Source organism: Plasmodium inui (assembly GCF_000524495.1).
Source record: "Plasmodium inui San Antonio 1 unplaced genomic scaffold supercont1.6, whole genome shotgun sequence".
Classification (NCBI taxonomy): Eukaryota; Apicomplexa; class Aconoidasida; order Haemosporida; family Plasmodiidae; genus Plasmodium; species Plasmodium inui.
Genome location: NW_008481840.1, coordinates 902,566 through 917,156, shown reverse-complemented (window position 1 = coordinate 917,156; position 14,591 = coordinate 902,566). Strand labels below are relative to the sequence as shown.

The 14,591-nt window shown below is 40.0% G+C and overlaps 3 protein-coding genes across 3 annotated transcripts; 1 reads left to right on the top strand and 2 right to left on the bottom strand.

The window, feature by feature from the left end:
- Positions 1 to 2,755: 2,755 nt before the first annotated feature.
- C922_01964 (hypothetical protein) lies at positions 2,756 to 5,470 on the bottom strand (the record flags this gene model as incomplete). Its single annotated transcript, XM_008817563.1, has 13 exons — positions 2,756 to 2,812; positions 2,945 to 3,006; positions 3,126 to 3,170; positions 3,275 to 3,335; positions 3,467 to 3,503; positions 3,695 to 3,762; positions 3,919 to 3,959; positions 4,070 to 4,100; positions 4,243 to 4,280; positions 4,535 to 4,691; positions 4,844 to 4,882; positions 5,188 to 5,279; positions 5,422 to 5,470. 13 exons carry the CDS (start codon positions 5,468 to 5,470, stop codon positions 2,756 to 2,758), a joined length of 777 nt encoding a protein of 258 aa, XP_008815785.1.
- Positions 5,471 to 9,508: 4,038 nt separating this feature from the next.
- On the top strand, positions 9,509 to 10,959 carry C922_01963 (hypothetical protein; the record flags this gene model as incomplete). The annotated part of the gene is made up of 2 exons (XM_008817562.1): positions 9,509 to 10,045; positions 10,114 to 10,959. 2 exons carry the CDS (start codon positions 9,509 to 9,511, stop codon positions 10,957 to 10,959), a joined length of 1,383 nt encoding a protein of 460 aa, XP_008815784.1.
- A 1,851-nt stretch (positions 10,960 to 12,810) lies between these two features.
- C922_01962 (hypothetical protein) lies at positions 12,811 to 13,293 on the bottom strand (the record flags this gene model as incomplete). Its single annotated transcript, XM_008817561.1, has 1 exon — positions 12,811 to 13,293. One exon carries the CDS (start codon positions 13,291 to 13,293, stop codon positions 12,811 to 12,813), a length of 483 nt encoding a protein of 160 aa, XP_008815783.1.
- Between the last annotated feature and the right edge of the window lie 1,298 nt (positions 13,294 to 14,591).

Genomic DNA, 14,591 nt, shown 5'->3' with positions numbered 1-14,591 from the left:
TTTTAACAAAGAAGAGTCTATGCAAATGTATATATGAATGTGGTCGCATAAATTATATGTGTTAAAGTCAAACGTGAAAGCGCCAAAACGTGAAAGCGCAAATATGTGAAGGCGCAAAAACGTACAAACGAACAAACGCGCAAACGCTCATATATATATCAGTTGGTTATATATATGGCTCTCTGTACAACATTCCATGTAGGAAAAGCAACATGTTGCATCGTGTAGAGGTATATACATTTGACTATTCAGGTACCACTGCCATGCTGTCATGCTGCCATTCTGTTGTTCGGCTATTTCGCAATTTAATTCATTGCAACTTTGCATGTTTACTATTTATATATGTTCATCCCTACTAAGTGAACTCTTTCAAGGAATGCAAATAAAATTTAGGTTTCATTACAGAAATGTAAAAGGGAAAAAGAAAAAAAAGAAGAAAAAAAATAAGAAGAAAAAAAAACAATTAAAAACGTGAAAAGCTCGTTATAAAAACTACCATCCATACTTCTCATAATTTTAAAAACAAGAACATCCCATAAACAAGTACATGTATTGTTATATGTTATTTATAAATGCGTTGTACATATAAATATGAGAAAAATATGCATAAGCTAAAAATGTATGTTTTTTTATAATGAACGGAATATGCGGCTGCTCTTCGAGGGGCGTCGCAGCAGTTTTTTTTTTTTTTTTTTTTGTTCAGCGGGGAAAGATTGTACAAGAGGTATTTATTATCTACATATCTATAATATGTAACAACATATAATAATCACATCACTTAACGGCTCCGTAGAGCACGTACAAACATTTATCCACAGATGCAAACAATGGCCATTGTTTATACATATTTGTTCATTCATAATATATAGGCACTAGTGGACAATCTAGTGCTATCATGTTAAGAGGCCCCCGGCAGGAAGGCAACGTCAAACTACGCCCCTGTGCACGTAACGTTACGAATATGAGTATATATATGGGACTTTCCAACTGCTTCACCTTTGACCAAATAAGAGATATCTTCGTCACTTATTTTATTTTATTTTTCCCTGTAAAAAACTATCCTGCTGCTGAGAAGTACATAAATAAACATTTTTGTATGGTATGTGATCGTTTATGTATTTACAACATATACATGCGTCGCTTATAAACACTGGTGTACTTTTTTTTGGGCGCGCTTTTTAGTACGACCTCCACGGAGTGCCTATTTTCGCCCCGTTAAAAGAAGGCGTTCTGGGGGCGGAACAACTTTTCTCTTCAGTGTTATTATGGTACATATATTAGGCGCATTTTTCTAAGGTCCTTTTTTTTTGACACCTATGAAGAGGAATAATTAAGGGGCGTGAGTGAGTTACTACCATGTAACCACCATGTAATGCATTGGCCATTTCGTGCAATAACCAATTCGTAACATTTACTATGATGAGTTTTACAAAATTAGCAAAGGAAAGGATAAACAGATGCGCACATACATACATGCATGCAGAACTTATACACTGCGTATTCATACCTATATAAAAAATAGGCCTATGTGCCAAATCTAACTTAACCTGAAAGTCTAGGCCAATGGTGTTGACTGGGCGAGGGACTAGTGCACCGATTTTTATGCTGAACCTTCACAAAGGGGTAGTGAATAATTAATGTGACTGAATCTTCTCGCCTCACCCATTCTGTTCGCTTCACAAAAAGGGTTATATGCCAGTAAATACAACCATGCACCCCGGATAAGTGCAATATATCTATTTTTAGGAAAGATTCGTTCGCCATGCTCCTTTGCAACGTTTCCCCTCGGCGTAAGCTACCAATGCGTGTGCACAATTGGTTCGGTTCCTCATGGCGCACCCACCGCTACAACTCTAGTTCCGAAAGGGGGCTTATCAAAGGTTGGGAAGCGGTGCAAATGGGAATTATTCGCACCACTGTGTTTAGGAACAAACGGGGCTTTCCTAACTCTCCTTTTGTGTTATCGTAACGGGGAAAAAAAAAAGAAAACAAAACAAATAAACAAATGAATCTATTCATATATGAATAAGCAAGGCAAAGGAGATGACATCACCACCTCCTGCGAGTTAAAAATCCGTCCCTTGGCTCTTCTCCCAAGACCGAAAAAAGGGAAATTCACCCTCCACTTTCTTCCCCCTTCCCCCCACAAGAACGTGGAAAGGACGCAAAACTACTAGTTCGCGTTGACACCATAGCACCGGAAGCTGCATAGCAGTTATGCACACCAACGTTTAATCGCGGGTCATCACTTATGCTAACATAACGGTACAATTATACTGGCACTTTGGTAATTCGTCGGTCGCTGCCAACGCTTAATGCGAAAAATTAAAGCTTCCCACAAGGATGACCCGTTTTTCCAACTTTTTCGCTTGCTAGGCATTAACCAAGAACAGGGAAATAACACAGCAAGAGCCCAATCCAAAATGGTGCATTTCATTTGTGTTGACTCAGTCTATGCGAAGAAGCCTCCATTCGTGAGTGCACATGCCCCTGAGCATATGCAAGTGTGTGCGTTACGCGGTCCGCCCCGTTAGGCAAGCAAAAATAATTAGCTCATTTATGTTGCGAAAGAACAGATGAACCATCGTGCAGAATGCCCGATCTTAAGAGGACATTCTACGCGCATGCACGATTTCCCCCTTCTTAAAATTGTAGTGGTGGCCTACGGATTTCAAGTGATACGCACAATTGGCTGTATAAATGAAGAATAAAGAAATAATCTGCATAATGAACACTTTTTTGTGGAAGGCGCAATTTAGCAAAACTTACTGTCGGGGGTTATGGATCCTCCGGTCGCCTCCAATTTGGGACTCTTTAAAAGGGAAAGAAAAAAAGGGGAAAGGGAATATCCTTCGGTGTGCGAAACAAATTGTTACTGTAGACAGACGCCAACATCGCAATACATCCCTAGATGCAGTCACGTCGTTCTCTTTCAAATCATTACTGTTGCTTTCCTTTTGCGCTCCTTTTTTTTGCCCGAGTGGGGCATTCCTTCGTGATCTTTTCCTATTTAACGTTGGAAAAAAAAAAAAAAAAAAAAAAAATGAAGCTCCTAAAACATTTGTACTTGCCCTTTTACACCTACAACATGGGAAGATAGAGGCCTCTCAAGTTCCTCAAATTACCAGCTATTAGGAATCCCATTTTGTTTTTTCTGCTTTTAGGGGGCACTAACGTGTGCAGGAAAAAATAAATTGTACACATGTATGAAGGTGAGTCAGGTGAGGGTCACATCTGAACTTTCGAGAAATAACCAAGTTTTTTTTTTTTTTACCTGAGCAAAGGACTGCCCTATCAACTTGTGTCTCCTCACTTCCCAACTTTCTGTTATAATTCTTTTGTGAAGGGAACGGAAAGATAAAAAGAAGCAGACATGTCGGGGAGACACTTACACGTACATACGAGTAATACGGACTATGTGTTGTCGCGTTTTCAGCCGGCTTCGCAATCGGCTTTTCTGCATTACAAATACGATGAATTTACAATCGGCGATTTTGTTGCACCTGCGGGGGAGGACACAGAAAGGGGGGAAACGGAAAATTGGGCCCGTGTGTGGCAAAAGAGGGTGATGGCGTGATCAATCAGGTCGAAACACGCCAAGTGAACCCTCCGACCCGTGTCCGTATTAAAAATGCAGAAGCAAATAGTTTTGGCTTGACGGCACTCATCAATTCTGCAGGTGCGCTAATTTTACTCGGCTGCCGCTTCCTTCGGCGTGACGTCCTTGCTAATTCTCATCAAGACGTGTTCGTCGTCACACTCCTGGCGAGGTGCACAGAAAAAAACAGACGTGTGTTCTGGTGTTTCCAATAGATGGTCTATTCTGTCTATTCCCTCTTTTCTCAATTTTTGCACTTTTCCCAATTTTCCCTCATTTGACATCTTTCCCCTCTGCGTCGCCTTTCACGTTAGACGTACCCCCATCATGTTCAACGAAAGGTTGAAATTCTTCACTTGTTCTGTGGAAAACACAAAACAAATGGACGCACAAAACGTAAAAAAGGAGGAAAAAAAAAAAAAAAAAGTAATCATCAGGGTGACCTCATTTACAAACGTGCACTGCCTCAACCTTTTATGTGGTCCTCCTTAATTGCGGTAATCTGCACAGAAGACGATTTAGAAAGGGAAAAATAAAGCGGAATGAAAAAAAAGAAGGAAGAAGAAGAATTGCCTGTATAGAGGCATATAAAGGCGCCCACAAGTTACCACCAATCGATTGGAAAAAAAAAAATCCCCTCTTACCCAGTACTTCCTCGGGCGAGAGAGGACCCATTTCTCTCCTTCGAAAAGGGGATATGGTTTGAGCCATCCCAATAAGCATCAACCAGATGGTAGCAAAATTTCGTAGCACGTAAATATAACAGAAAGGAGAAAAATAGCCAACGGACTCAACACAAAATTGGAGTAGGAAAATCGAAGAGGAGTAACCAAATGAAGATAACCCCAACGAAGTAGCCACGTCCCTGCAAGAAGGACATATTCCTCTCCTCCGGCATTCACCCCATGCTCACTCAGATACGTAAAGGTGTAATACCGGAACAAACCCAGTTAGCCCCCGTATTGTTCAGCTCATTCTCGTCCTCATAAAAAAGGGAATTTCGTAAAGTCCTCTTTGGTGAGTAAGAGACAAAATCGCACTCCTTCTTTGATGCACAGATATCTAACACACTGTTCAGGTTGAGGAGGTTCTCCTGTAGAAGTGGGGAAGGACATGACAGCTGTGGTAATGACACGTATTGGGAATTAAAAATGATGGTTACATGGTGGAGAGAGCAGCGCTCCCACTAGCGGACTTCCTCGTTGTTTATAGCCATCCTCAAAAAAAAGGCATAAAAAATCGTACCGTGTTAAGAGCCTGGATGATACTTCTCCCGTCACAGAACTGAAAGGAGGGGGAAGGAAGACAATTGGGAAGGGGTATAAAAGGCACGAATACATCCCGAATACACAAATGGGTAAGCACATGCACACAAGAAGAATAAACGCAGGGAAGCACAAAATGTTTTGCAGAGAGGCCTGCACAAGTTAGGCAGGGACAAAAAGGTGCAATGAAACGAGCACTGTGTAAAATAAAGATCTTGGGAAGCAAAAAAAAGAAAAAATTAATCTGGGGTCTGCAAAATTCCTCCAAAGTGAGTAAGTAAACGTGGTTGACCCAAGCGCGAGCAGGACCCGGTTGTGACCCACCTTCTGCGAATTGTTTAAGAAGAGAAAATCCGACAAGTGCTCCTTTACCTCATTTTCTACAAGCGTCTTCGCTGCCCCCAGGCCGCAGGCCCCTTCAAAAGGAAACGATTAAAAGGTGTGTACTCCCGTGGATACGAACATACAGTTTCACGCAAAAAAAAAAAAAAACACTTAATTAAGTAGTGGTTATTAAGGAGCGGCGAAATAGTTAACCAGTGAACCCTCAGATCATACCAAACAGAGTTACAGTCAGACAGAAGACAACAGAAGTATTCTTCTTCATTTTTGACAAATATAGGACAAACCAATGGAACAAAAATAAGAGCGTGAGAATTAAATATAATAAGCAAGGAAATCTCCCATTTCCACTGCAACAGATATATAGGTACACGTATTGGGAAGCCCTGTGAAAATATAAAACGTAGGCAGATAGTCCAAATGAGGTAAAAGGAAGAAAAAATGAACCTTCTGTATGTACACGGTTATTTCCCCCTCTGGGAAGAACCTAACTGGTAAATTATTTTCTTTCCCCCTATTTGGAGTTAACTGCATGGATGAAAATCGTGAAAATTACCATACCGCTCAAGTGTTCACTGAAAAAAATAAAATGACTTTACAACGTCTGTTGGTTTTGCTCCCTTTCTTTGCACTCTCCCATGTCGGGGGAAAAAAAAGGGGACATCAGATCGTGTAGACCTTTCTCTTAACGTATGTCCATAGCACCAGTTAGCTAATGGGAAACTTCTACCCATTCTGCGTCATACTTGTTCCAAAAAAAGCAAAGGCACAGTTAAGATATTTTCACGCGGGTACCATTTTATTACTCTTTTTTTTTTTTTTTTAACCTCTCTGTGAATGTTTTTACAAAATGGAATACCGTGCATGGTCATTTCACAAAAATGGAAGGAGTGCACAGAAGATATGCCAATTCCACCTGGTTGGTGGCACGTTTGTCAACTTGAAAGAGCCCATCAGCGCTCTTGTCCTTCACCCATCAAAAATATTCCTACGTCCATGGCATATATACGTGCTCGGCATAAATACACACAAGTTAAGTATTTTCCACTTGGATTTTTTCCCCTTTGTTATGTGCCAATAGGAACTGGGGGGACAACTGAAGGAGCAGTTCATCATACTGTTCCATACCTCATTGCATACAATATTTGTTACGGGAAAAAAAAAAAAAAAATCAAAAATTAATTAAAGCCCCGTTAGTTTCACCCGCCTTGCAGCGCGATGAAGCGGCATCAGGAAAAGGACACCATAGGGAAATTTTTCCTTGTCCGTCTCGCATGATGCTCAGACAGTGGTACATGCGCCTAGCAAAGGTCTCCACCCACTGGGTGATAATAAAAAAGAAAACCAATCATTCAGTCGTAAAATATCGTGGGTATTACCGCCCCGAGACGCCCATGTGTTCTGTTCAATACTTCGTATTCTCTGAACACGTCTTAAACGGTTCATGCCGATGGGCACTTTCGCCTCTAGCCATACAAATGGCCAGGCCGAAGGTCAAGTTGAGGAACGACTACGCGATGATTATCAAATTTTCTACAAAAACGCTCCCAGGGTCTGTTGCTGTATATAGGATAGGTAGAGAAATACTGGCCTTTCCATAACTTGGCTCATGTAATTATTTTTTCGGACACACCTTTCACATTTAAAACCATGTTTGACCAAAAAAGCAGTAACAACATAAATATTACCCCACCTCACTGCCACACCCGCTGATTAAACGGATCATGCGCTTCAACAGAACGGGTGTGCACACGCTGGCTCCGCAGGTACTTATACGCGTGCAGAATTGAGTTTTCCCTACCCCCATCAACCAGATGTACATACGGCTTAGGCAAACATATACTCTGCGGGGGGGGAGGGGGGCGCGAAAAAATAGCTCCACCGTTAAGTCGAAAATTGTGTGATAAACTTAAATGTACGTACAAGGAAGGAACACACCCCTACGGCACCCTTCGCTCATCTTCCCTTTTCTTTCGTGGACTGATGGATGTTTCAATGCATTGTCATCAGTTGACCGCGTCATGGAGTGTGTCGGGTGGCTAATTACGCACTCTACGGAACTCCAGGGGCAAAGAAAATAAAAAATTAAAAAGGAAAATAAATTGATCAAACCGAGTGATGCGAATTGGAACAAAATCACACAAAAACAAAGCCAACAAAATAGCAGTCATGAAAAACTATCCAAAATAATGACAAGCTAAAATACCACAAGTGAAGAAGGCGAACTCCTTTAAAACATAAGGCAGAACTGTGAAAACAAGAAAATACCATTTATTTGCGAAGAGTGGAAATTCGACGGTCACTTGGACTGGACTAGACACTGTACACGGATGGAAAAAAAAACAATTGCAGCAAATAAACCTAAATGAATTGATGGGAAGACCAGGCCGAAAACGACGTTAAAAAAGGGCCAGAAAATTAGTGTTCCTGTTTTTGTCAGTGGAAAATAACCCGCAAGGAATATTTCCTTCAGTGGAGAAGATATTCAAAGGCGCGATTTTTTTTTATTTACCAACGGGGAAAAATATGTTATGCGCGGATAAGCGGCATACTCGAGTACATATCTAAAATATATGTATGTATATACATATATATATCACATATACCGCACGGTAAAAGCAAAATTAAAAAACCGCGCAACCGCTCGCGGAAAGAAGCAAAGGTGGGGTAGCATAGCCACGGTGAAGTGTTTCCCGGCACAAAAGCGCATACGCGCATAAGAAATACACATATATAATGATATATACATATATAATATCCGTATATATATATGTAACAATCCGTACATGCGCTGACAGCTTGGTTCCCGCTTCGCTTCACTGACGCACGACAGAAACGGTTCTCCAAAACAGGAAGCCATCTGCAAACCTTGCCTTCTCCGGCGGCGCACGTGTACAAACATAAACGCCTATGCATATCTACTTATAATATATATATACCTACATGACATAGCACATTCACCGGCGATTTTTCATTCAACCCGCCCACCCCCATATAATAATTGTATGATACCAGTGAGCCCAATTCGCGAACCTTCGCCAGCCACGAAAAAGTAAGAGAAAGTTGCAAAACAATTATCAAAAAATAAGCATAAAAAAAAAAAAACTAAAAGAAAATATAAGAAGTAAAATGTTAACAAAAATATTAGCCTACAGAAGTAAAAAAAAAAAGTACTAAAAGGAAAAAAAAAAAAAAAATAAACCCCTTATTTTTTACTTCAGCTTTTTACCCCTTTACAGAATCCACAATTTTTTATAAAAAATTAAGCGAAACTTAAAAAAAAAAACATACCAGGAAATAGGAAAACGAAACCATAATTAAAAAAGATAAATAAAATAAATAAACAAAGAAAAAAAATAAAACCAAGGAATACAAAAAAAAAAGAAGAATAAGATTAAGAAGGAAAAATTAAATTAAATAAATAAAAAAAACAAGCAATGAGATAATTGCGAATAAACGATTTAAGCGGGATAAACCAAAAAAAAACATCACTCCAGCTAACATCCAATCCGGAAAACCAGCAAATCTCCGAACGAACAACTAAGAACTTTTACCTTAACAAAAAGAAAAAAATAATGAGAAAAAAGTGAACATATTGGTATCAACAAAACAATACATAGGGAGGAACGCAAACCCGAATAATACCGTAAGGCAGCAAAAAAGGGCAAAGCGGTCAATCGCCCAAAGGGCAATGCGGGGAAAAACCGGACTGGCCAACTTATGAGTCCCATTTCCTGCGTCAGGCACCCAGCACATATACATACGCGCATATATATAGATATCATCCTTTGTGCATACATAGGCATATATGCAATTATACGCGTAAAACATGCCGCTTGTGAGGGGTGCCCATACATACCTTCGCGCGCCTGTGATGAACCCCCTCCTTCTGCATCCCCTCATGGCCCATTTCTTTTACCCCCCATTTACCCACTACAGATATCGCAATAGGAGCAGCACAACCAAGTTGACTACCCATTTTGGCAGAACCCCCAAAACAAAATATAGCCATCACCAAAGAAGGTGCAGTAAAACGCGTATGTATGCTAACGTGTAGGTAGATAACCAAATAAACAAAACTGACGTAGGTAACGTCAACGTGACACGACACCGAAAAAAAAAAAAAAATTAAATCAATTAAACAAATTAAACCAATTAGACCAATTTGACCAGTTAAACCAATTAAACCAATTAGACCAATTCGCGCCCGACTCAAAACAAATAGGCACATATACATACCTCCATTAGTAGACACACACACGTCCACGTACGTATAAACAGACACACGCGAAACGCAGTCAAAATGGAAAATGAAAAAAAAAATAACCAAAAACAAAACAGCGTTGATGAAAAAGAATTTCCAAACTCGAAAGTTTTACTAGTGTCAGTAAAAAGAACGAGGAGATTTCTAGAGAGAACAGCAAGGGAATTACTAGCAGGAGGAACCAAGTACATTATCCTCAGTGGTTTAGGTGATGCTTTACCATTATGTGTCCAACTACAGTCGTCCCTCCAGTCAAAAAATGCAGCCTTTGTTGTCAAAATTGAAACTTCGTATAGTTACTTTAACTCCAATTATTCGTACACCCCCGGGTTAAAAATTTATATGGAAAAGCACCCAGATTTTAAAGGCTCCAGAATATCACCAGGCTATGTCAGCTTCCATGAGAAGACTGATGGATTTACCCCCATCTTTGATGAAAATCCTAATGAATATATTTGCTCTGTCAATGCGGGAGATAGCAACTTATACGTAGGGGGTGATGGTATCAACGGAGCCTTTGCCGATCTATTGTCTTCGCAAAACCAGGAGGTTGATAAATATGAGGACTTGTTCAAGGTAAGCAGGGATAAAATGGCGGATTTAAGAGAGGGGGGCCAGTGCGTGAAAGGAGCGCCCTACAAGAGGCCCTCCAATGTGTACCAGCATCACCGCTGGGAAACCATGTTGGTGTTTTCCCACCCTATGTAATGCATCCCGCCAACAACAACAACAACAACAACAACAACAACAACAACAACAACAACAACAACAACAACAACAATAACAACAACAACAACAACAACAACAATAACAACAACAATAACAACAATAACAACAACAACAACAACAACAACAACGACAACAACACCACTATCACCCCTATCACCACTATCACCACCCAACAGGATCTCCTAAACAAAGCTGTACAAGAGCATGGCGATAAAACCGATGACGAAATAAAATCCGTAATAAACGATAACCTGGACAAAAAATACCCAGATGTGAAACTAGCCCTCTGTAGAATCCGAAGCAGCTTAAAGGAAGGGGATGATTACACCACGGGATCTGTCTTCATCGTGACATTTAAAAAGAACTTCCCACATAAGAAAGAGAAAAACATGGGCATGGTATATGTCGTTGGACCCAAAGGAAAGAACTACAGCTCGGTAGAAGAATTTATCGAGGCGGTTCATGAAACGGCAGAAAATCTGATGACGGCTCTATGTGATTACAACGGTTTGGTCAAACGTGAAGAAATAAAACACGTAAGAATGAACACGTGTAGAATCTGCTTATTTTCCGGAAGCATATACAAACACCCCAATGCTTCAAAACTTGATGTGGCAAAAGCTATCTTGAATGGCTTGGCCGTTGGATACAGACACGGACCATCCCCCAGACTGAACTTCACCTATGACGAAAACGTGTTTAAGGATGCTTGGATAGAGACCACGGGGCTGCAGGTTTTTAACCACAATGAGAAGGAATAGAGAGGAAAAAGAAACAGAGGAGGAGGAGAAGAAGAACAAGAAAAAGAAGACGACGACAGAGGGGGAGACGTGTATCATTCCATTGCATATAGGTGCCTATACAAAAATATAGCCCCATGTGCATGTTTTCCCACTGTGCCTGCGGATCCACATGCCGGTTTTTTTTGCACATATGATGCATGCGTAGAGCCACACATTGGTATACGCACATGTGTACACATACTTACAATCCTGCTTCTGTTATATGGGCTCGTCTTCCTCTCCCCCCTCCCCCCCCAAAAAAAAAAAAAATTTAGAAACTATTAGCAAGTTCTTGTTTCTGTGCTATGCATTTCTACATAAGAATTCATTTACATATTTGTAATTAAGAATAAGGAGCAAGGAGCAAAAAACAAAAAAAAAAAAAAAAAAAAAAAGAGGAAAAAGGATAACCATATATATCAGATTAAAAGTCAAAATGTTCAGTGACAAGTACTGCAACGCCTGTGAAAAAGATAAACGAAGACGCGTTCCTAGTGTAGGAATGGAACCCGTCTCTGTGGTATGCGTTATGTGCATGATATGGGCGCTTGTGAAACAGATGCGCCCATATATGTGTGCTCATATATTGCATGTATGGAGTTTCACATATGTATATGTCCTATATATATGTATGTGCCTACATACACATAGACGCACATCAGGCGTATGCCCAGAGAGATGCAAGGAAAGGCAAAACAAATTGTTGCCATGCCACGTTTGCTGCGAGAAATCAATGTGATTATATTGTGTTTACAATTTAACATATAAAAAAAAAAAAAAAAAAAAAAAGAAAAAAAAAATACCAGGTTGTTACATAAACACACTCACAATTCAAATTATTCAGTTCTGCATATTTACCTATTTACATATTTTTTTTTTCCCATAAACCACATTTTAAACATTTATCATTTCCCTATTTAAGATACAGAATAATTCTTTTATTATTAGTAGCATTAATTTCCTTTTTCCTTTGTTGTTTTTTTCCCCCACCCCCCCTTTTCGGTACTTCCATATAAAACATATTTAAAGATTAAAAAAAAAAAAAAAAAAAGAATACTTTGTAAGTGTATTCCTATTTTTAAATCCTTTTAAAAATAATTGTTTTGATAACGGATCGGATGGGGCATCATCACAACACGGGGTCGCTTCACCATTCGCGTAATTTGGCAACAAGGGGGTCCGCGGTGTGGCGGGGTAACCGTGAAGCAGTATGACGGTGTAGCGGCCTATCGTCACGCTTCGCCCACGCGCGGCACACTTATGTGTGCCATTTTGCCAAAGCTAATGTAACGCGGTAGGTTCATATCCCCGCACTCGCAGATCAAGACAAACAAACACCGCATCGTATGAGCATATTCAAAAAAGGCGTCTTTTAATTAACTGAATTATTAAGTTAAATAAAATGCTTGTAACGTAAAAAAAAAAAAGAAAAAAAAAAATGATACATGTCAGACAGCGAAAAAAAGGAATGATCTAGTGGTTCATTCCTCTGCACTGTTAAAATATTTTCTAGCATTCTGCCACTGCCTTTTTCTTACATCATGTGCACAAATGAGTAAAACAGGAGAGCTAAAATGGGGCACACGCCCCTTCTGATGAATCCACGCAAAGGGTAGACACAAAAAGAAAAAAAAAAATTACCAATAGGTAATAATTCTTAAAATTACCATTAGGTAAAAATTTTCACATTTTCAAACAAAAAAACAAAAGGATAAAAATAAAGTAAAAATGGCATAGACAATGGTCAACATAACACGTGAAAAAAAAAAATCAGCCCCGAGTTGTTATGCTTATTTGGTGCGTTCCTCTGCTCCTTTTTCCACCATGCTGCTACCTCCACTTCCTCTGGTGCCTGTTGCAAACCCCGTGGTCTGCCAGCTCCCTCTCACTGAACGCCAAGTAGGCATACAGCAAGGTCAGCGAGATGATGTAAATCACTACGAAAAAAAGGCTAATAAGAAGGGAGGTGTCCTTCGATATTTTGAAGCACCACGTAAAGACGTACTTGTACAGGACTATTAAAATTATTGGCGCCAAAATAATTAATAAAACAAATATAAAAAATTTTTTCAAAACTTGTGAGTTCTCTTTATATGTTAGAAAGTCGTTTAATCCAAAATTTCCTCCTTCAGCTGCCTTGGATTCATTAGTATCCTCATCACTCCCTTCATCCGTCGCGGGTCCAGTCACCTCATCGGACAGGGAATGTTCTTCCTCCTGGGCGTCTTTGTCATTTCCCTTGATCTTAGCTTGGCTGGTATTTTCTCCCTTAGCAAAACGATTGGACGACGCTATGTTGATTTTTCTCAACATCCTTTTTTATTGGCATCTCCTACATAGAAGGGGGTTGTCACTAGGGAGCGATGATCTCCAGGCGGGGTGGGGGTGGAGCCTCGCTTCACAATGCAAAGCCTCCGTAAAATATATTCTCCACAAAAATGGAAAAGAAATTCTGCAATAAAATCTTCGCGAAATTTATCACCGTCACTATTTATTCGCACAGAAGGTTGTTAGCATTTTTCACTAAATCGAAAACGTCAAAAATAGTTTAACTACCAAACGGGAAACCATCACGGGGGGGGAAGAAGAAGAAAAAAAAAAAAAACAGTTACGCGCAGCTAAAAGGTACATTCCATTTTGCCACTTTTTTCCGCTCTTTCAAAATGTGCTTTTTTCCTTTTCGCGAAATGAAAACAAGCCGTGGGTGTCCGCATACACACGTGCATACATATATGCTTACGTGCAGCATGACTATCAATTGGAATTTAATGAGGTGAATGAAACGGCACAGTACCCATGGGGGGATTAATACACGCCTCAATTTTATCCGACAAAAAAATACAAAAAACAGGATGTCCCCCTCAGTGCTTAATTGAAACATTGAGCTGTTGGTAATTCTGCCGTGAGAGTGGCATCACGAAAAATCGCCAAAACGTACGCAACCTGAGGGGCATGGAAATGAACAAGAACGCTATTGTAGTAGTAAGAGTACTGCAATGCTTATACAAATAGGAACAAAATTGCAAACACACATGCAAGTGCGCTTCCCTTTGGAACCACCGGGAGCCTAGCAAGCCGCACCCCGGCACATGTATCTCATTGGTGTAACATGAAAAAAATGATAGTGCTTAATCTGTACAATCTCCGACTCATGAGCAAAGCTAACGAGCAAGGCCGAAATCCCGGCAAAGGTTGAAAAAGCACACGATATACCAGAACGGCAGACGCCTTTTCTCTGAGCTCAGGAGAAAAAAAACCATTTGATGAGCAAACCAAATGTGCTAATTAAGGCCCTCCTCCAAAGATATGAATTTTTTGAAATTATAAGTTTAAAATTTTTTAAATCCCATTTTGTTCATTTTGGGACATGTATAGTGAAGTGCGCGAACGTTCAGGGTACTCCCCCGTTCGAGTCTGAAAAAGGGACACACAATCAAACGCTTCTTTTAATGCACGTCCCGCTTGTCACTGCGCATGTGCGCTTAGCTCTGTTTCCATTATGTTTTTCTTCCTCTTCGTTGGTGCCACCACATTCGTGCAACTCCGTTCACGCCACTCTTTCAAAACAAAACAAACTTCCAATTTTATTATGGAATTTTTTTGTACGAATG